This window comes from Ahaetulla prasina, chromosome 4 (assembly GCF_028640845.1).
Source record: "Ahaetulla prasina isolate Xishuangbanna chromosome 4, ASM2864084v1, whole genome shotgun sequence".
NCBI lineage: Eukaryota > Metazoa > Chordata > Lepidosauria > Squamata > Colubridae > Ahaetulla > Ahaetulla prasina.
In genome coordinates, this window is record NC_080542.1 from 66,941,427 (window position 1) to 66,964,123 (window position 22,697).

A 22,697-nucleotide genomic window follows, 5' to 3' on the forward strand; every position below is an offset into this window, starting at 1 on the left:
CCGGAGGCTGCCTCTGAGAGCCCCTGTGGCCCGTCTCGCAGATTCACTATAATTAACGGCACTCCTAGAAATTCAGGGCCACGTGCTGCTTTCGGGAATTATCAGGCGAACATCACTTATCAAAACTGCGGAAATTCCGCACCAGACAGGTTTCTTTCCTTGCGCACGCGTAAAGCTGCCGGGCACGCAGCCGCAGTTAGCCAGAGCGGGCTGTGAGGCTCAGTGGCGCGAGTTAAAATGGCGGAACGCGGCTACAGTTTTTCTCTCACCACTTTCAGGTAGGTTCTTTTCTTGAAGGGGAAACTTTGAGGCGAATCGTTCGAATGTCCAGCGCGCCCTGCGTGGGTTGTGTCTGGAGTGAGAAAATCTATATGGTTGATTGATTGCTCTTCCCGGAATAGTAGAATGGGAAGTGATTTTGTGGAGTCACTGTTGCTGCTGTTCGTTGCTCATTGTTGTAGAAAGAAGTGGCATGCAGGTACAATAATGAAGTAGGTTACTAACGAAAAAGGTGGAATTTGAGTTTAGTTATGGGGCTTTTTAACAGACTTGATCAATCTTTAGGGGTAAGATCATCTTTTTTCTCTTTAATGCAAGGGCGATTTGACTTTGGCAGATTAATTATTGATGCTTGGTAATACATCAAATCAAGTAGCGCTCCTACTTTAATAAGGAAAATATAACTGGACTACGATAAACCTTACAGTTGCTTTCCCCCCAATATATGCAATCAGAGTTATAAAATGGCTGTGAAAAAGCAATTTTAATTACGATACAGTTCTATGAATGTTCACTGTAACAATGTAGGCTGTCTACGGAATGACCCTTTAGGTCAGGGATGTCCCTTGAAGAGTGGTGGACTTCAACTCCCACAATTCCCTAACCAGCGGCTTGCTCATATTTACAGCTCATGCTGACTGGGGAATTCTGGGAGTTGAAGTCCACCACTCTTCAAGGGGCCAAGTTGGACATCCGTGCTTTAGATTATTGTTTCTGAGACAATCATTTCCAGATTTGACAATGCCTTCAATAATAGCAACGTTTCTAATACATAGGAAAATAATTTTTTTAACCGCAGGGAGATACTTGGAAATGTATTTGCTTTGAATGTTGTCCAAGTTGAACTGTTAGACACCAGTAGCTGATCACAAGAAATGTTTTATTATATTTTGTATTATATTATAAAATGCTTTACAATAATTTTTATATCATAAATTGTTTCATGGAAATTGCCAAATTTCAATTCCACAAAGATCATGTGTCCCAGATTTTGGATGCATTCTCTTAAGTTCAAAAGTAAAGATACCTTGATTGAAAAGGTTTTTCCCTGTGATGTCATTTTGCTCAGTTATAGACACATGATTTTTTCAGGATATAAATAAATTTATTTGTGATTGGCAATAAAAAGGATTGCACAGTTCATTAGTACATTGCTACAATGCTACATTACTGATACAGTACTAAAATTATGAAATATGACTACACTGAAGTCAGACAGTGACTTTGTGACAATAATCTTGGGCTGGGCTATGCATTTCAGTTTCATATAATTACCGTATTTTTTGGAGTAAGATGCACCGGAGTATAATTTTGGGGGAGGAAACAAGAAAAAAAGAATTCTGCCTCTGCCTACCAGCATCAAGATTAGCCGTGTCCACATTTCCACTTGATTTTGATAACGAGCAGCACAGATCTTTTTTTCTGTGTAAAACAAACCCTATCACTCTATGTGCATTTAACTGGAATGAGTGGGGGGGGGGATGATTTTCATCGGGGCAGAAGAGGAACTTGGCACTGAAGGCTATGCTCGGTGATGGTAGGAAGATGCCCGGTCTTCCTACCTGTAGCTCTGGGTGGAGAATCGGAGCACAGCCTGAGGAACAAACCTCTTCGGGATGGGGGAGGGGGGTATCTGCCCAGTAGCTTTGGCAAACAAGGTGGGCCCCATGGTTCGCAGCTCAGGGCAGACAATGGTCGCAATGACTTTACTCCTCAGCAATGTGAGGAGCCACTGCTGCTGCCACCACCTAAGCCCTCTCCATGCCCAGGAGCCGAGCTGAGCGGGAGCTCCTAAAGTGAAAGTAAATTAGAGTAAATTATACTGAATCTATTAATATCTTTGAGAAAATTGTCTAATATTTTAACTCTAAACAGGTATTTTGAGAAAGGTAAGTTTTAACTTCTGGTACATATTCTAATGTACTATGCAATGTGCTCAGTATGCTTGTCTTTCTTGTTAGAAAATGTTTTCTCCACAAATGTCTCATGAATGAATATAATGAAATATATATATTTTCAGTCCTTCTGGAAAGCTTGTTCAAATTGAATATGCTTTGGCAGCTGTTGCAGCAGGAGCTCCATCGGTTGGAATTAAAGGTATTAAAGAAGTTTGTTTAATTAATTTGATTTAATTAATTTTTAGCATAAATATTCCCATGCCCTTAGTTGAGATATGAAGGAAGAAAAAAAATGATAAAATTTTATTGTCTGCCTAAAAAAAGCTTTTGCTTGGCCCTATAAAAACAGATTGCTAGAATAAATGCTTGTCCCAATCAAGTACAATTAACGTACTTGACTGAGACAAGTGTATTAATCTTTTATGAGGGAGTAGCCCCTATATTTTAGAAGAGCATTCTGTCTGTATTATTGCACAGATATAAAGGGTATTTCCAGTTTTTAAAATATGTATTTAAAATAAGTCAGAAAGGCTGGTTATTTAGCTGAACATTTGTTTTCTATTTAAATAAACATTTCTAAGGAAATTTAAAAACTGTAATTACTTTGTTTAATTCAGGATATTCTTTATTTAAATATTTATATTCCACATTTCAGTTGGAAAGTTACTTAATCTTATATAAGATAAATTAAATTTCTTTTTATTAAATGTTGCAAGGGAAGCAGCGGGAAGATGTTCTAGTATTATTAATTTACTGCATTCTTTTTTTTATGTAGCTGCAAATGGTGTGGTACTAGCAACAGAGAAAAAGCAGAAATCTATACTGTATGATGAACGGAGTGTACACAAAGTGGAACCTATTACTAAACACATAGGCTTGGTATATAGTGGCATGGGCCCTGATTACAGGTAAATAAGAAAAAATATTAAAAAATATTAGATGGAAATATTACCATTGGTCTTTGAGCAGATTTTGAGATAGGTGAAATCAAGTTGGTTAAAATTATCTACAATTCAACAGGTGTTATACACCATATTGTTTAGAAGAAATATTTGCTAAAAGCTACGTTTTTAACTTTTATCTTCCAAAGATATATCCATATATTAGCAACCTGGCTTTGTGGCATTATTCTATTCCTAATTCCTTTGTGCTCTACAATAATGAATAAGCTGTTAACCAAGCCAAGACTGTAATCCCAGATATATTTCTTAATATGAAAATTCAAACCCTTTGTTAATAACAGCTAAGCCTTTTTCTGAAAAGTGCATATTATATATATGTGTGTACATATATTTATCAGGATTGTAAATCTGACCTGGTAGCCCAGTCCATAAAGCTAATGAATTATCATGTTTCCTCAAAAACAAGACCCTGTCTTATACTTTTTTGAACCCTAAAATAAGCGCTTGGCTTAATTGCCATGTGCTCGAAAGCCCAATTGGGCTTATTATCAGGGGATGTCTTATTTTGGGAGAAACAGGGTAGTCAATGTCTTTTTAAAAATCATTCTTGGAGATTTGTGATCTATAACTTCTTAGAATAATATAAAAATAATTGCACTCCTATAGAGGATTTGTAAGTACTTATAAATGAACAAGGTGATGATTAGAAGCCAGCATTATTTGGGTTTGTTAACAAATCATGCCAAATAAACTTTGTATCCTCCTTTGATAAAGTGACTAAATTAGTAGATCAGCAATGTGTGGGGACATAGTATACTTGAACTTCAGTAAAGTATTTGACAAAGTAGACCACAGCTAATTTCTTGATGAATAGTATCACCACCAGATGGATTTGCAATTGACTGACCAACCACACTCAGTGGGTAGTGCTCAATGGAACTACATATACATGGAGGGAAGCATGTGTTGGGAGTACCTCAAGTTTCTGTCTTGGGCCCAGTACTCTTCAATATCTTTATAAATGATCTAGATAGAGGATACAAGGGAAATTCATCTAATTTGGAGAGGATAGCAAGTTGGGGGGAATTGCTAACCGTTTGGAAAATAGATTCAAGATTCAGAGGGATCTTGACAGAGGTGAGCACTGGCCCCTATTATCCAGCAAGATGCAGTTCATTGGTGACAAAAGGGTCCTGTACTTGGACAGGAAAAAACCAATGTAAAGATACAGAATAGGTGATACCTGACTAAATAATAGTGACTATGAGAGAGATCTACTTGTCCTAGTGGATTACTTAATTATGAACCAGCAGTGTGTTGCAGCTGCCAAAAAGCCAACACAGTCCTGGGCTGCATCAACAGGGATAATATGATCATGAGAAGAGATAATACTAGTTTATACCGCATTGGCGAGACCACATTTAGAATACTGCATGTAGTTTTTGATCTCCATGATACAAAAGATGCTGCGGCCCTAGAAAGTGGGAGAAAACAGTGATGATAAAAGGTCTGGAGCCAGATATGTCTAGCCTATCAAAGAGAATGATTAGGTGAGAAATGATAACTGTCTTCCAATACTAGGGTTATCACAGAAAAGAGGGGATTGACTTATTCTCCAAAGGAACAGGGATGACAAGAAGTAATAGGTAGAAGCTTATTAAAGAGAAATCCAGTCTAGAAATAAGAAATATTCAACAGTGAGAACAATTAATGAATAGAATAGCTTGTCTCCAAAAGCTGATGCTCCCTCACTAGAGGTTTTCAAAAACAAACGATTTTTTTTTTATTTATATCCCGCCCTTCTCCAAAGACTCAGGGCAGCTTACACTGTTAAGCAATAGTCTTCATCCATTTGTATATTATATACAACGTCAACTTTTATTGCCCCCAACAATCTGGGTCCTCATTTTACCTGCCTTATAAAGGATGGAAGGCTGAGTCAACCTTGGGCCTGATGGGACTTGAACTTGCAGTAATTGCAAGCAGCTGTGTTAATAACAGACAGACTTAGTCTGCTGAGCCACCAGAGGCCCTGATTTGACTGGAATAGTATAAGATCTGCCTTGAGCTGGAGGTTGGACTAAAAAGATCCTTTCCATGCTATGATTCTATGTTATTATTCAGTTGGTTATACTGATGAAGTACAAAAGGCAAGCTAAACACAGTAAAACACACAGTCTGTTTTACTTTCTGCCAGAGTTATTTCCATTTGATATTGCGGGCCTGTTTATTTTACATATTATTTTTCTCCCTGTAACGTTGGTTTCTCTACCAGCATACTAAAACCATGAAAAAAACCGTCATGTCTTGGTGCATATACTCTCAGTGTATCTTTTCTTTTATGTACACTGAGAGTGTATGCACCAAGACAAATTCCTTGTGTGTCCAATCACACTTGCCCAGTAAAGCTGTTCTGTTCTGTTCTGTTCTATTCTATATTCTATTCTATTCTATTCAATTCTAAAAAGATGTCCACTGTAATTTAATAATAATCTTTTTTGTTTGTGTGTGTCTGTGTTTACTTTGTTTTGTTAGAGTACTTGTTCATAGAGCTCGTAAATTGGCTCAGCAGTACTACTTGGTTTATCATGAGCCTATTCCAACAGCTCAGCTAGTGCAGAGGATCGCTTCTGTGATGCAAGAATACACTCAATCTGGGTATGTTACTTGCTTTTAAATAAAATGCATTCGTTTCTTTATTCTTCAAGTTATGAAGGTGGTAACCATACATTTTTTCTGCTATACCAGGGAATAATTTTGTAAGATTACTTAATAAGCATATCCTTGCCATATGTAGGAATATGGTCATAAAACTGTCATAAAAGATGACTGCAAATGGCCATAATTGCAGTAGTATTACCCAAAGTTCAGTAATGTAATTGCGGTGTGTGTGTGTGGAAGATCTGGTTTATAAGTCGCTTTTTCAGGTAGGTTGTAACTGATTGTAAATCAAGGACTACCTTTATAGTTTAGTGCATATAAATATCTGTTAAATGTATTAAGAGGTCCTTAACCTCCCTGGCCCACTAGTGATGGGCGAGGACAGGAAGCTCCATTTGTGAAATGGTATGTTTGCACATGAAACTGTACCCTCCCCCCTGCCAATGCTAGTTCACAGAACTGGAAGGTTGGATACTGCTGTATTAAAATACAAAGTTTCTTAATATTGTACATAAGCTTAAATTATTTTTCTGAAAGAAAATATTCTATTCTTGCTTGCCCTGCTTTGGTATGAGATTTTGGTTAATTGGACAATAGTTACAATTTACTCGTATATAGACTGAAATGTCTTCTTATTTTTGTAGCATAGATAAGCTCATGATTTCTTTTATTCTGCTTTTTTTTGAAGAGCCTTCATTTACGACATTCTTGAATGTGTAGTCTGAACAAGAGTGCCAAAATTACTTGCTGCCTAACCCATGCTTCATTATGCTCTTAAATGAAGAATGAATAACAGAAAACAATTATGTATCTCAAGGAACTAGTATGGCTAATGCTTAATAAATAAATGTAAGAAATTAAAAAAGTAATATTAATACATTTCAGCAATATTTTAGGAAAAATAAATAGTGATGACTTCTTCTGTCACTCCTTTAATAATATCTTCATTTGCATATGCATTTTTTTGAATCGGTCTTCATTCTAATAAAAGTTTCACTTCCTTAATTTCTGCCTGAAAAGCAAGTGCTAAAAGTATAGAAGCAGAATCAGCAGTGACAAGTTTAAAATTATTAACTACGTAATGTAATCCCATAATGCTTTAAATTATAAACTGATATGACTGTAAAAAAATAAATGAAACTAAATGCCCCAACAGCTTATTAAATGCTGCCCTTGAGTATTTCTGATGTCTTCCTTGATAGAGGTGTACGCCCATTTGGAGTGTCATTATTGATATGTGGATGGAATGAGGGGCGACCATATTTATTCCAGTCTGATCCATCTGTAAGTATTTAAAATTAAACTTCTTCATAGCTTTGTATAAAAACTTGCTCTAGCTTTTTGCTTGAAGAACTTAAGAACTGTTTTTCTGCAGTAAATTTTAAGGAAAATATATGTATAATTGATGGTTAAAATTTCCAGGATAGAATGTTCACAGCTATTGGATAGCTTGGGTGGTGAGCTTTAAAATCATCTCAGACCTACTAGATATGGGTAGTGAGGTAGCATGTTCAATACCTTACAGTACTATTGGTCTGTTTCAACATTCACCAGCAGAATAACTTTTTCCTATAGTGACTTCCAAATTTTGTCCCCAAAAGCTCACTTTTATCTTTGGTTCTGAGTTCCTAGATTATAAAATAGCCAGACTTTTTTTTATCTTGTCAAGATTATTTGTAACTTCATAGACCCTTAGGAGATTTAAATGATAATCTGTTATTAAATATATTTGATTGTCCTGTCTTAGCTCTCCTGTTTTTGGTAATCTGTATTTATATGTATAGTGACGTTGCCATATATACCCATAAATAAGTCAAAAATTTTAAGTGTCAGAATTCCTCCCCAAAATTGGATTTGGCTTATCCACTGACAGATTTATCTGTTATTATACACAGTAATACGTTTTTGAAATGCCCATATATCCAGTGGATAAATATATGGATAAATCCATATGCAGATAAGCTGACCTTTAATCCTAATGAAAAATAAACCAATGGATAAATAATTATGAAAAATAAAACATTCAAAAATTTTGACGATCAGCTTATCCACAGATAGGCTTACTTCATACGCCTGTATTTTCAGAATCTTAGTACAGATAATCCTTGACTTTTTAAAATTTAATATAATTTATTATTTATTACATTTATTTGTCATCCATCTCGTTTTGGAGCAGCTCTGGGTGGCTTGCAGCATTAGAAGCATAAAAATAATAAAAGAAATATTTCTAAAACAATAAAAATGGAAATTACAGTGAAAAATAGAATTATAGAAGAAAATGGGGAGAGAAGGGAAGGCCGTTCTGATGGAAGGGTGGATTGCCTTTTTATTCATCAACCACCTCCAGTGTGATACCTCTCTGTTAGAGCCCCAAGCCACCTGGCAGAGCCATGTCTTCAGGCTCCTGCAGAAGGACAGGGTGGGAGCAAAATTTTCCCACAGGATATATTTCAAAGAGCCGGTGCCATGGCAGAGAAGGTCCTTCTGGACCCTGCCAGCCAGATTTCCTTGACTGAAGGGGCCCACAGCATGCCTCCTTTGCCAGCATAGGTGGGAAGAGTCAGTCCCAGTGGGTTGAGATGGTTCCTCAAGTAATCTGGATCCATGCCATGCAGGGCTTTAAAGGTAATAAAGGATGGTTCAAAAATAATGGCCTGGGACGAATGTTTTACAACCTGTAAACACTTCTGATCATCTCAAAACACTGCACACCCCAACATTTACATAATCTGGGTACTTGAGAACCTGTTCATATGATGTTTGCTAAGGGCATGTTATGAAAATGCCATTTACAATCTGCACGTTCTGCACAAAATAACTGCCTGCCCAACCCCAATCCACCCTCCCATGGTGGTGGAGGAGCAGGTTGTGGCAGGTTTCCACCAGTAGTCAGAATAATCCTGTGATAAAATCCCTTTTCTAGACTATTAGAATGTTTATTACTTTAGCCCATTATTATATCATTCATTTCACAACTGGATAATACTAGGATTTTGCATAAAACAGAAGATGTTTTTTATTTCAGACTTAAAGCAAATTTGTTGTATTTTGGAAATTGTGCTGTAACAAAATCTGAGGGGTCTTTCTAAATGGTATAACAAGGCTAATACACTTAAAGTTCAGGATTTTGTCATTGATAGGATCTAAGTTGACTTCAAGTGTGGGATATCCAATGACCTACTTACCTCTTCCACTTACCTCTTCTGATTTTCATGCCTTCTTTTCTGTATTTGCCTTTATCTGCTACTGTCGCTTTTTCTGTTCCTCTCTCCCGATTACGCCAGTACTACTGCTTGGTGTACATATATCTATATCAGAACCAAAAACATAATCTGGGTTCAGAATGACTGCTCTGTGAGTAGAACGTTTGCAGATCTTTAGAGAATACTATTTCTCAAAAGCTTAAAAAATAAGTACAGATAGTCCTTGACCTAAAACCACAGTCAAGCCCAAAATTTCTGTTGCTAAGTAAGACAGTTGTTAAGTGAGTTTTGCTCCATTTGCCACAGTTGTTAAATGAATTATTGCAGTTGTTAAGTTAGTAACATGGTTGTTAAGTGAATTTGGCTTCCCCATTGATTTTGCTGCAAAAGGTAATTACATGACTTCAGGACACTGCAACCATCATAAATATGAGTCAATTGCCAAGAATCTAAATTTTGAACATGTGACCATGGGGATGCCACAACAATCATTTGTGTGAAAAAATGTCATGTCACTTTTTTTTAGTGCATTGTAACTTTGAATAGTCCCTAAATGAATTGTTGGAAGAAGAGAACTACCTGTATTTGCTTGGGAGTATCATATGCCTCTCATCTCCTTGCAATCCACTTTTATAATTTCTGTGTATGAATTTGTACAGTTAGGAAGTTTCCAAGGAATTTCTAGTAATATAAGGTTATTATTTTTTTCTATTTTCACTATAAGTAGTAAATAATGTATATTATACATTATTTTTATACTTTATTATTAAGAAGATAGCTATAATATGCATATTTCTAATTTGCTGTACTTTTCACCTTCCAGGGGGCATACTTTGCATGGAAAGCAACTGCAATGGGAAAAAACTATGTAAATGGAAAGACATTTCTGGAGAAAAGGTAATGCAGAATAGAAATTCTGTAATCTAGTAAATTATTACAGACTTGTATTGTTTGAATTTTCCATTTCTGGATTGTTCTTTTCTGAATTCTTGGATGGTTTTTAGTTAAATATAATTCATATAAAACTGACTTTATCAAAATTCATCTTGATAGTGAATTTGGTCCACCAACATCATCTTGGTTATTCTATAAGACAGGAATAAGTATCCCTTTCACTCTTAAAAAAAAACACAAAAATTATTAAGTACTTTTATTTAAGAGAGGAAGCTATCATGCTAAAAAGAAAACCAGGGGTCACTTTTTTCTTGTATTCTGTTAATATATTTACAATATGTTCTCTACTGATGTATCTTGATGTGATTTACAATGCATAACGTATCTATGTAATAATATTTTAAAATAATCTTGAGTAAACCTTTATGTTTGATTTCTAGACATCAGTGTGGTCATTGCTGGTGACAGTAAGACATCACCAGAGTAGGCAATGTTCAGCAGCAAAATGATATCTCAGTACCATTTTCATCCTTGCCCAACCCTAGGGAAAAAACTGTAAGGTTTAAAAATAATTCCTGAATCTATGGTATAATTTTGCACTTGTGCAATTTTAGGTTTTTAGTTATAACAATTGGGGGATATTTTAAATTTCTTAGAAAATGTCTGTTCTTTTGCAGATACAATGAAGATTTAGAGCTTGAAGATGCTATTCATACTGCCATCTTGACATTAAAGGTGAAAAATACTCATTTGATAATGAGTATTATTAAATTTGATAACATTTTCAAAGTTAATGTTTTAATATTTAACAAAATTGTGTATCTTTTTATTATTAGGAAAGTTTTGAAGGACAGATGACTGAAGATAACATAGAAGTTGGCATCTGTAATGAGGCAGGATTTAGAAGACTCACTCCAACTGAAGTTAAGGATTATCTGGCTGCAATCGCCTAATCTTGATAGATGAGAACATGCATCTGCTTTCACTTTTTAACTTCATATTAGTGGCTTTTGATTTTAATTTGTTAAACCTGTAGATTTTTTTAAAAAGAAATATGGATTCACATGCTGCTGAAATATAAAACTAATTAAAACATTAAACAATGTACAAGAATATTTACACAATCTAAAAAAAATGGTATAAGTTCTGATTAAACTTACAAAATACTTCATTATACTAATTTCAAGTGTTGCTAAGATTGTTTCAAAATTCAAATTTTGCGTCCACAAAGCTATTCAAATAACAAGTGATTAAAGATTCTGTAAAGTTTTTACCGATAGAACTAGTGTGCAGGTTTTCATAGCAGAAATTATATTGGGAAGAATTTCTAAAAAAGAGCCAGTGACTTATGTTTATACTGAAGGATTTTTGGAAAGATTTTTTTAAAAATGTGAACATTAAAAGGGGGATGGGACAAGAAATCTGCTAAACATCTAAATAACTATCTATGAGTACATTGGGTATCCCAGGTTTACTTTGGTGGTAGTTCTTCCATGTTTCAGTGGATTCTTTACCTTGAATTGGCCAGAGACTATATTTGCAACCTTCTGTATGCAAATCAAGTATTTAATCAAGCTGATTAAGTATTCCTTTTTATTTTAATTTGGAAATCTGGGGCGAGAATTCTGAACATGACAGTAGTGGAGTAGGGGGATCCCAGTGGGGAGGGAAAGAAGTAGATATTGGCCATGATCTGGAACATCCTTTTTTTAAAAAAAACAAAACTAGTTGATTCACCCTTTTAAAAAAATACTTTGTTTTATTTGTATTTATAATACACAGATGCTCTCACAATTGCATGTGTCATCCTGATGTTGCACATATTGTGCTTAGTTGCACATTTAATTTAAAAAATCTTGAAATCATCAGATTAAGCTCTAAATATACTGTATGTCCATTTTCCCTGTCTAATCCATCCCTAAATAAAAATCTACAAGAAGTTAGATGAACTACTTCACAATGTTAGTATTCTTCCCATCTGCCTATATATAGCACTATTAAATTACTTTGCAGAATAGGCGTGACTAAAATCTCCTAACTGCTCCTTTCTGCAGCATATGTATAACAGTTGGGCTTTCACTGTAATACACAAATACACATTTTATATATTTTAATTTTTACATAGTGTTTTAAAATTTAAATATTTATATTTTATTTTATATAGATATAAAGAGTTCCATTTATGAATCATTCTGTATACAAAGAAGCTGGGTTTGGGTGGTCCTTGTACACATGTCGGGTATTTAGTCCATTTACAAAAACAAGATACTTCTGTATTATTCCAGACAAATTATTTGTGAAGGAATAGTGAAAAACAAAGGATGCTGGCAGCTGGGATAGGAAGGGAGTACTCTGCTGAATTTGTGGAAATAGCAAGTTGAGGGGATATAGTATGCTAACACCTTGATGGCCATATCTGAAGAGAAAGAAAAATACTGGGAAAGTTGATGGGCTCCAGGATGTATTGCATGGGAGAGTTGGGAAAATGGGGAGACTGATGGAATCTGCTGCTTTGAGAGTTAGAGCAGCTGAACTGAAAAGCTATACCTTAACTTGTCCTGGATTGCATTCTGTATGAATCCCAGAATAATCCAAACATCCAGGTTTGAGTTTTCTCACACTAGTTGACCCCAAATGGATTGTTAATACTTTAGGAACACTATTGTTTATATGGATTTGAATATATTCAATTTGCGTGCATCCCTAATTAATAGGCAGACTGTTTTTAGATTTAATAGTCAATTTTTAAAAACCACATTTACAGATAAAAAGATTTAAAAATTAATGTTCAACCACAGCTCTACTTAAAAGTTTGGATTTTTTAAAAAATTGAATTTATATCCCGCCCTTCTCCGAAGACTCAGGGCGGCTTACATTGTGTTAAGCAACAGTTTTCATCCATCTGTATATTACATACAAAGTCAGCTTTTATTGCCCCCAACAATCTGGGTCCTCATTTTATCTACCTTATAAAGGATGGAAGGCTGAGTCAACCTTGGGCCTGGTGGAACTTGAACTTGCAGTAATTGCAAGCAGCTGTGTTAATAACAGACTGCTTAGTCTGTTGAGCCACCAGATTTCTGATATTTTTCATGTCTAACTGGAGCAGTGGTATCAAATAAGACCCGCGGGCTGAATCTGGCCTGTAGGGTTGTCCTGCATTGCTTCAGCCTGGTCTACCCGTGTCCCCTTGGCCTGGTCTACTTGCATTGCTTCGACCTGATCTACCCAATGGGAAGAAGAAACATCGGGCCAGCGAGGCTTCAGCCCGGTCTACTCAGTGCAAAGAAACATTGGGCCAGTGGCTTCAGCCCGGCCTAAGGAGTGCGAAGAGGAAACATGCCAGCAATTTGGGGAGTGGCATCAAGCTGGTGATGCCCACCCAGTCAGCCATGTCCAGTGCGTGGCATCAAGATGGCCACAACCATCCAGTCCGCCACACCTGCCTGACCCCGAGATCAACCATGTGGCCCTCAAATGAAATTGAGTTTTACACCCCTGATCTAGAGACTGATAATCTTTCTGCAGTGTATATGTAAATCAAAGTCTGGTTTCTTTATATATGGCTTTAGCACTAAGAAGTAGAAGGAGCCTTCAGAAAAGCTTGTGGGGCTGCATGTATTTTAACTTCTAGAAAGGATAGTGGCTAGCTGTGTTTTAAAGGGAAGGTTAAGAATGAATATCAAGGTTGACCTGAAAGGAAAATCCTTGTGAACATCTATGAATATGATAACAGATGCTATGTTATGCTCTGAAACATCACTTTTTCCTCTGAATTTAGTATGTTATCAACAACCCAAATATAAATAACTATTTTTAATTTTTGATGGGATGTAATCCCATGGAAATTTGTTACAATTTATTCTAGAAAATGATGAATACTTTTAAAACTTCTACCATTCCCACTTTATATGTTTTTTCCTTTATTATTTTTATACTGTAAATAAGGCGAGAAGCATACTTAATATTCCATGCTCCTGTTCTTCCACAACAACCCTGTGAGATGGGCTGGGAGAAAGTGACTGGTCAACAGTCACCCATCTGGCTTTCATGCCTTATGCAGGACTAAAATTCACTGTCTCCTGATTTCTAGCCAGATGCCTTAGCCACTAAACCAAATGGTATAATATATCATTATATATATGTGAGAGTTTATGTATCTAACATGCAAGTAAGTAATAAACTTCTTATTGGACCTTTACACTGTGATAAGATTCCTGCTTTAGATCTGATAAAAAATTGTTAAGAGAATTTAAACTCATCATACCAATATCTAATTCCTGCAAACATCTGGTTGAACTGGAGTACATATGAATATTATAAAACTGTAGAGAGATGTAGATGAAGCTGAGATCTTCACTAAAAAAGCAAGGAGAAAAATATGATTAATTCACAACTGTTAATTATTACTTCAAGAGATTAGACATTACTAGATCAGGAGTCTCCAACCTTGGCAATTTCAAGACTTGTGGACTTCAATTGAAGTCCACAAGTCTTGAAATTGAGTTGAAATCCACAAGTCTTGAAATTGCCAAGGTTGGAGACCTCTGCACTAGATAGAGGATGCTGTTAATGAAAAATGGAAGTCGAGAAAAGGGATGGTTAAAAGAATGAAAATAACAGGCCGATAAAATAGCATGGCCAATAAAAATCCAATCTCTATTGGGAGCATCTGTACTCACTGTTAAACAATAGTCTATTTTATTGGATTGAGTAGCATTGTAAATGTTGTACCTTGATGAACCTATCTTTTCTTTTATGTACACAGAGAGCATATGCACCAAGACAAATTCCTTGTGTGTCCAATGACACTTGGCCAATAAAAAATTCTATTCTATTCTATTCTATTCTATTCTATTCTATTCTATTCTATTCTATTCATTGTATCGAGAAAAACAATTGGTGAGATCACATATTCACTCATGTACTGTAGTTATAGCATTTATTACAAGTCCATTTTTGAGAGACTGATTATCTCCACCGATTGAATTATTCTAAACCCAGAGTCTACCCCAGCAAAAAGCAACATAATGATTAAGGCTGAGGATGTGACTATCTCAGTAATCACCACAGCAAAAGGGAGGTTCCCATCTTAAAGTTCTTTCAGACAGTCGCCCCGCACATGGCGGCTTCTTATCTAAACCGGAAGCGAGGCTGGCTGGGGAGCGTCAGTCGGAATGATTCGCTGTTGTTTTTCTTCGTGAGATAGAGAGGTAGGCGACGAAACTGCAGTCAGGGGCTTCTGTCATAAAGGTCCTATTCTGCCTTACTCGTGAGTATTTGTCACCCTTGTAACGAGCATGACGCGATGCGAATGAGAGGTTTGAAGCCCAAACGGCGGAAGTCTTACTGTAATTGGGAGCGAGAAGTCATCTGTGGGATGTTTCTTTCCTGCTGATATTAGAAAGCCAGGCTTCCGATCAGGGAAACCTTAGAGCATAAATGAAAAACAGCCAAGCATCTTGCAATAATGTGTCATTTTTAAAAACAATTTACAGCATTACGAAAGCAGGAATTGATGTTTTGAAGTAGCGCTCTGAACTTCCCGAAGCTGAGAAAGGCGCCTGCTACTGCATCACGTAACCGGTGGCCTGTGTCCACCAATCATCCTTAAAATGTAATCCAAAGAGCTTTTAAAATCATGTGAGGTCTTTGGTGGGGTGAGTGGACACTGAGTGTTAGGAAGAAACAGTCTTGGCTCTTTAGAAATCACTAAACTGGCATAACATTAAAAAGTTCCAATAAAGGAGAATATAATTGTAACTCAGAGTTGACATAAGGGATCCTTGGTACTGTCGGAGCTTGGTTGTTTTCTTGTAGATATTTCATTACCCAAACTAGGTAACATTATCAGTGCTAATAATGTTACCTAGTTTGGGTAATGAAATGTCTGCAAGAGAACAACAAAACTCAGAGCACTAAGGACCCACATATGTTGCTGTTTTATGTCTCCAATTTCCACTACATCAGGCTTCCTGGCATTTGAGACTTTAACCTTGCCAAAGGATCTGGTCAAAGTCAGCATATGGGTCCTCACAGTTATATATAAGATCCATCTAAATTTCCTGTCAGATCACAGAAAATTTAGATAACTATGCCCATCTGTTTATATTGAATGACCACAGAACAAAGTCAGATCTGTTTTTTTGTTGTTACCATAGTTAAAAAAACAAACAAACTATGGCCTGAAGCATAGATCTCTCTTGATCCTTCTGTGAGATATGGTATACATCAAATTACAGATTGCATCTTTCTCTCCCTCCCTCCTTAGAGTGTAATTATCACAGAGTTATTGACTGGTGCTGCCATGACAAAAAAACTAATTTTTATCCAATTTACTTGAAATCACTCATAATATAGGGGACAGCTCTTTATACACATAAACTATAATTTAGTTTATATAAACTATTCTGAACACAGAATGGAATGGTTGTTTGTGCTTCCTGGAATGCTAGCTGCATTTTCCTAGATGAATATTTAAATCAGTCTGTCTATACTATGGTCCTATTATCAGTCCGGGAGGTGGCACTATGGTATGTATTTAAAGCATTTAACAATCATGGGATAGATTACTCAAAATAGTAAAAAAATTATCATATAGAAAGACATGAGGAATTCCTCTTTTCTATCAGTTAAAAGATTCACAAATGTTCTATTCTATTCTATTCATTGTATTGAGAAAAACAATCAGTGAGATCACATATTCACTCATGTACTGTAGTTATAGCATTTATTACAAGAGACTGATTATCTCCACCGATTGAATTATTCTAAACTCACTGTCTTGGAAGTTTTGGTGTGTAGAGATCTATAGAACAAAGCCTTCCTTGAACAGATGCTCATACTGCCATTCACTGGCAGCCTGACAGCATGATTTAAAAAATGGAGGTACTGTTCAGTGTTGCAAGGATGCCATCTATATTTTGGCACCAATATGGATTCAAAGTTTTAAACAAAGATTATAAACAAGGATGAAAAATACTGTGAATCACATGGAAGCTAATCTTTGATATATGTATCCGATAAGCAGTCCAGATACTAAGCTTGGCTAGTATTTGGAAAAAAGATCAAGGAATCCCAGGCTATAAGTTAGACTAGTAAGTAAAAATGCTTCCGTAAAGGTCCACATTGGCATTAGTAGCATGACTGGAGGGATTCTTTATGTTTAATAACTGTACATTTTTTTATTCTTAGGAACATTACCAAGATGTCTGCACATTCATTGCTGTGTGAGAGAATTATCCTGTCTAAGGAGCTAATTAAAAGAGCAGAAGTTCTTTGCAGATCCCAAAAGGATGGCATAGAAGGCGGAGCAAAACTTTGCAATAAATTAAAGGCAGAACTAAAATTCTTGCAGAAAGTAGAAGCTGGTAGAGTATGCATCAAAGAGTCTCATCTGCAGAGTACAAATCTTACTCATCTGCAAGCTATCATTGAATCAGCAGAGAACTTGGAGGGTATTGTTGGTGTTCTCCATGTTTTTACTTATAAGGACTCATTTGGTAAAAAACAAAATTTGGTGGTAGATGTAGTTGCAAATAATGGACATACTTGGGTGAAAGCAGTTGGTCGGAAAGCTGAAGCTTTGCATAACATTTGGTTGGGCAGGGGCCAGTATGGTGACAAGAGTATTATTGAGCAAGCAGAGGATTTCCTACAAGCAAGCTGTCAACAACCAGTGCAATATTCCAGCCCGCACATTATTTTTGCTTTCTACAATGGTTTATCCAGCCCAATAGCAGAAAGACTAAAAGAGATGGGTATATCTGTGCGGGGGGATATTGTTGCTGTGAACCCATCAATGAACTGCCTTAAAGAAGATCACTGTTTAAATTCTAGTGAATCTGACAATGGGGATGAATGCTTTCAAGTGACTAAAGTAGATCGGGATAGCTTAATAGCCAGTGTTGCATTTCCTACAACGTTGAAAGTAAATACATGCAATAGGGTTAATTTAGACATTACTACTCTGATTACATATGTCTCAGCCCTAAGCTATGGAGGCTGTTACTTTATATTCAAAGAGAAAGTCTTAACTGAACAGGCCTTACAAGAGCGATGTGAGAGTGTTCTCCCACAAATGGAGGAATTCATGAAGGGCAAAGAATTGTTTGCTTGTGAATCTGCAATCAAAGATTTTCAGCTTATTTTAGAAACTATAGGAGGCCCTGGAGAAAAATATAGAGCCACATTACTTATGGATAGAATCCATGTGGTCCCAGACCAACTCTCTGAAAGTGCCTCAAGATTAGTACCTAGCTCTAAAATCAATACCCGTTCTCTAATTATCTTTGGGACAGGAGATACTTTAAAAGCCATCACTATGACAGCAAACAGTGGCTTTGTTCGGGCAGCAGCAAATCAGGGAGTAAAGTTTAGTGTATTTATTCATCAACCAAGGGCATTGACAGAAAGCAAAGAAGCTTCTGCCACACCTTTACTAAAGCACTAAGCTGGTTCTAAATACCGTATTTTTCAGACTATAAGATGCACCAGAGTATAAGACGCACCAAGATTTCAAAGAGGTGAACAAGAAAAAAGAAGTTTTTGCTCTCCCCAGCCCCCAGGAGGACTCTGCAGGCCTCCCAAACTCTCCGCAGGCCCCATTTTTGCAAAAAATGGGACACATGGGACGGGATTTCGGGAGGCCAAAGCTTGCTGAATTCAATGTATAAGACGTACCAACATTTCCACCATCCTTTGGGGGGGAGGGAGTGCTTCTTATACTCTGAAAAGTATGGTAATTTATTTAAACTTTTTAGCTGAAGAAATTTTAAAAATAAAATAATGTAATGCATATAAATATTGATGTTATGTGGCCACAGTTTATTCATTTGACTGAATTGAATTGAAAGTAACTTAGGGCAGACATATTTTGTTGTGCTTCAGCTACTCATGTATAACTTTGTATAAATGTTATACAACTTTTCCTGTGTATTGCCAGAATGCTTTCTTAGAGCAATTCCACATTGTTGTCTTGCGGCTGACATATATGTACACAATATAATAATCTTGGTGCAAATAATTGTATAGATCGGGGTGTCAAACTCAATTTCATTGAGGGCTGCATCACGGTTGTGGTTGACCTCGGTGGTGGTGGGGAGGCATTGCCAGCTTCCGCTACTGTTGTGCTCACTCACCTTGACCTGGTTGTTCATAATGTGTATGTGGGGGCAAAGTGTGCCAAGTGGTAAGGCAAGATTTCCCTCAGATCCTCTCATAATCTCTCCTTCCTTCCTTCCTTCCTCCCTCCCTCCCTCCCTCCCTTTTTTTCTTTTTCCTTCCCTCTTTCCTTTCTTTTTTCTGCCTTCCCCTCAGTGGTGGGTTGCTACCGGTTCGGTCTGGATGTTGAAAACCGGTAGTAAAGGTGGTGGGAGTTTCTGCCCACCCGCCCAGATGTCATCATGTATGCTCTGCACATGGGCAGAAGCACCCCTCCTGCGCACGTTCCCATTGCAAACCAGTAACAAAGGTAAGTGGAACCCACCCCTGCTTCTCCCTCTTTCCTTCTTTTCTCCTTCCTTGCTCTCTTCCCCTCTTTCCTTTTTTATCTTTGTCTTTCGTCTTTCCTCTTCTCCTTTCCTGTCCCTTCTTGGATGCTCAAATGCAAAGGAGGAAACATTTCTCGATGCCTCTTTGCCTTTTGAACAAATGCCACTTTTGCTAGTAGTTTGTGGCTACTTAAAAGACTGAGAACAAACCAGGCTCAGTTTATCCCATGCTTGCATTTCATATGAGGCGTCCACAGACAACAGTACAGCAAAATTGTCAAAACGATGGCTCTGATAGTTGATCAGATCTCCTGTACTTTTTATGTGCAACAGCTTTAGTGTTTAAGAACAGAGGTAAGTTAGTTGTTCTTCTATTAACACACAATCCTTAAGAAGATCTCCTGTAGGGACCCAGCCATAGTCTAATTGAGACTGCAAATATAGCAAAGGAAAATATTTTTCCCCACTTGCTTTGTCCTGTTTTCCCCACTGGAAATAGCTGTTTGCAACACACAAGGAGGGGATACTTTCCCAAGAGCTCACAATTCAAGAATATCAATGTGCCATTCGTTAAGGGCGCATGAAGTATCTCTTAAGTTAAGGGTGGGGAAGGCCATGGGGGCCGGAGTGATAGAACAGGCCCTCAAGGCCTCCCCAACCTAGTGAGATACCTCATGCTCCCTCCCTTCCTGCCACACCGGACTCACGTTGGAAAGATCTGTCTCCTCTCTTTGCCTTTGAGGGAGAGAGAATTGGCTTGGAAATGTTTTTCATGCCAGGAATGGATACTCCTGGGTGCCATAATATCACATAGGTTCAGGCACACATTCTCTTGCAGAGAGTCGGGGACCCAGAAACTTTCATCGCGAAAAGTGTTTGTTATGCTGGTCTCCAGCTCCCCCCCCCAAACTACTTTCCATCATCACTGTGGCAGGGATGCTCCATGCCCGCTAAAATCTGCTGCAGATGGATCTTCGTCAACCCATCCTGTGGCTGGAGCCAGGAAGGTCACTATGGAATCGACCTGGGGCAGGACCTAATGCTGTCCATGGCCCGGGTGTGATGTTCACTTTTGTGTGCAGGCCTTACTGTTTGAGTACGCCTCTCATACCCACATCAGCCCAATGGAGATACCACATTGAGGGAGGAATGAGAACCCATTGTCCCACAGAGCAGGCTTGTATGCAAATGGGGTGTCTGCATGCAAATGGGGCACTTGGAAAGATCTTTGAAGGCAAGGCCACTGCTGTGCCTCCGCTTTTTTCAGCTCAGATGCAGCTCAAGTTGCTGGCAGTGCAGCGACCTGAACAGCAATGACCACCCACCCCGTCCCCAGCCAGCCAACACTGCTGACCTACTCCCTGCCTGGCCAGCCGACTGGCACAAAGCCTCATTGCTCCTCTTGTCATTCTCCCCACTCAAGCTGCAGTGGGCTCCATGGGGCAATGAGGTCTCATTCCTTCCCTGGTGCAGCGAGCTCTGGTGGGCTTGGATGCGGGTGTGCCGCCTTGCTCATTTGAAGGCTTCATTCCTGCACTCAAACAGTAAGGCTGGTCGTGCAATCAGAATTGACTGGGTGCAGGAACCAATGCTGCCCTTGGCCCAGGTACACTGCTTACTTGTGTGCACCAGCCTTACTGTTTGAAGGCAGGAACAAAGCCTTCAATTGAGTGAGGAGGCACTGCGGGGCCAGGCTCCTCACACCTGCATCCAGCCTGCCAGGTGAAATGAGAGATCCTGTTATCCCACAGAGCCTGCTGTTGCTTGAGTGGAGAGAATGAAGAGAAGAATGGTGAGGCTTTGCGCCAGCTGGCTAGCCAGGCAGGGATAGATCAGGTGGGGCTGGCTGGTTGGGGAGGGGGATCATGGCTGCTCAGGTGGCTCCTGCCACTCCTGTTGCTTCCAGCAGCTGGGATGCCCCAGCTGAAGCACACAGCCACCAGCCCTAGTATAACTCTGTGGTTGGATCTGATTGCTCTCTCTCATACACACATACACAAACAGTGGTTGGATTGGATGCTTTCTTGCTCTATCTCGCAGTGGCAGTGGCAGCGCTTCAGTGCCTGGCTGTGGGGCCCACAGGTAAGCTGGTGTGGGTGTGGGGGGCAGTTCCGTGCCCCCTGCCTTGCTTTATCCTCCACCCCCCCACCTCGCTTTGTGGCCACTGTGTTGTGACCCAGACCCGAGCAGATAGCAACAAACGCAGTCCTTAGTAAAAATATACTTTATTCAAACAGCTGGGAATTAATTCATTCCCAGTGCCGGTTAACTCAAAATGAAACAAAGGCTTCACAAACAAATAGTCTTTGGTTATCTCAAACCTGGTTCAATCTGGATAACTGCCAAGATCTTTTCTGATAAATGTCCAGAGCAGAGAACAGAGCAAAGAGCGCAGCTGCAACGTTGCTTTCCAGCCAACTGAGACACCGGTGCTGGTCTCCTTTTAAACCTTATGGGAGGGGCCAATTATCTCTTGGCCCTACTCCCGAGGTGACCACTCTGCTTGAGCTGCTCCTGCCTTCTGGCAGCTCACCTCATGCGGGCATTAGGAAGAGGCTCATCGCAGTCTGATTCCGCCGACAGCTCCGCAGGCTGCTGACGCATCACAACATACTGCACCAGTATGTTGCTCAGCTTCCTGCTCCATTACGGCGGTGAGCAAGGAGAAGAAGTGGCAAACGAAGAAAAAAGAGAGGCAGGGGGGTGGAGGACAAAGCAAGGCAGGGAGTGTGGAGCTGTCCAATCCATTCTGCCCAGGTTTACCTGAGGGTCCTTCAGCTGGATCATCCATGCCAAACCTTCATCCCCCCCACCCCAGGCCAGCCACATCCCTTCACTAACCTACTTTCCAGCTCCATTCTCCACTGCTGCGTGAGGCAACTAAAGTAGTCTGTGGGACTATGGAAAAAAAATAGTTCAGACCTTCCAACTTCTTGCAAAACAAAAGAATCTCGTGAAATTGGAACGTCTGAAATATTTGTTTTACCGTAGTCCCACAGGCTACTTTAGTTGCCCTCCACACAGAGGCTAAGAACTGGGCCTGTGCACATATGTGGCCGCCTGCTGTGCACATGCCTGCCTACCGGGATGGCATGGGTGGGGCTGAAGTGATGCAGGCCGGTCCTTTACACTTTCCAGGATGGCTGCGTGGGCCAGATCTGATCTTATTGTGGGCCAGATGTAGTCCTTGAGTTTGCACCCCTGGTACAGATAGTTCTTGACTTATGACCGTAATGAAGTCCAAAATTTCTGCTGTAACCAAGACAGTAATTAAGTGAATTTTGCTCTATTTTATGACCTTTCTTGCCACAATTGTTAATTGAGTCACTGCAGTTGTTAAGATAGCAACAGCTATTAAATACATCTATC

At 38.7% G+C, this 22,697-nt stretch overlaps 2 protein-coding genes and 1 long non-coding RNA gene across 4 annotated transcripts; 2 read left to right on the forward strand and 1 right to left on the reverse strand.

Moving 5' to 3' along the window:
* Window positions 1-81: 81 nt before the first annotated feature.
* PSMA2 (proteasome 20S subunit alpha 2) lies at window positions 82-11,017 on the forward strand. The gene is made up of 8 exons (XM_058181522.1): window positions 82-278; window positions 2,300-2,376; window positions 2,953-3,085; window positions 5,615-5,737; window positions 6,943-7,024; window positions 9,767-9,840; window positions 10,515-10,572; window positions 10,674-11,017. The coding sequence occupies exons 1-8, from the start codon at window positions 238-240 to the stop codon at window positions 10,788-10,790; spliced, it is 705 nt and encodes a 234-aa protein (XP_058037505.1). The 5' UTR covers window positions 82-237; the 3' UTR covers window positions 10,791-11,017.
* LOC131197446 (uncharacterized) lies at window positions 7,031-15,666 on the reverse strand. Its single transcript, XR_009154952.1, has 3 exons — window positions 15,188-15,666; window positions 14,105-14,196; window positions 7,031-9,048 (listed from the first exon to the last, which is right to left on the reverse strand). It is a non-coding gene; the product is annotated as an uncharacterized LOC131197446 (long non-coding RNA).
* Window positions 14,960-19,085, forward strand: C4H7orf25 (chromosome 4 C7orf25 homolog). 2 transcript variants are annotated; one of them, XM_058181520.1, is made up of 2 exons: window positions 14,960-15,109; window positions 17,032-19,082. In XM_058181520.1, the coding sequence occupies exon 2, from the start codon at window positions 17,045-17,047 to the stop codon at window positions 18,287-18,289; it is 1,245 nt and encodes a 414-aa protein (XP_058037503.1). In that variant the 5' UTR covers window positions 14,960-15,109; window positions 17,032-17,044; the 3' UTR covers window positions 18,290-19,082. The 2 variants fall into 2 exon arrangements, with proteins under 2 accessions (XP_058037503.1, XP_058037504.1); XM_058181521.1 differs by having other exon boundaries at window positions 14,961-15,050; window positions 17,032-19,085.
* The last annotated feature ends 3,612 nt before the right edge of the window (window positions 19,086-22,697 follow it).

Coding starts and splice junctions, on each gene's coding strand:
- C4H7orf25 (XM_058181520.1), top strand. CDS start 17,045: ATGTCTGCACATTCATTGCTGTGTGAGAGAATTATCCTGTCTAAGGAG.
- PSMA2 (XM_058181522.1), top strand. CDS start 238: ATGGCGGAACGCGGCTACAGTTTTTCTCTCACCACTTTCAG. Junction 3,086..5,614: donor GGCATGGGCCCTGATTACAG/GTAAATAAGAAA, acceptor TTGTTTTGTTAG/AGTACTTGTTCATAGAGCTC. Junction 5,738..6,942: donor CAAGAATACACTCAATCTGG/GTATGTTACTTG, acceptor CTTCCTTGATAG/AGGTGTACGCCCATTTGGAG.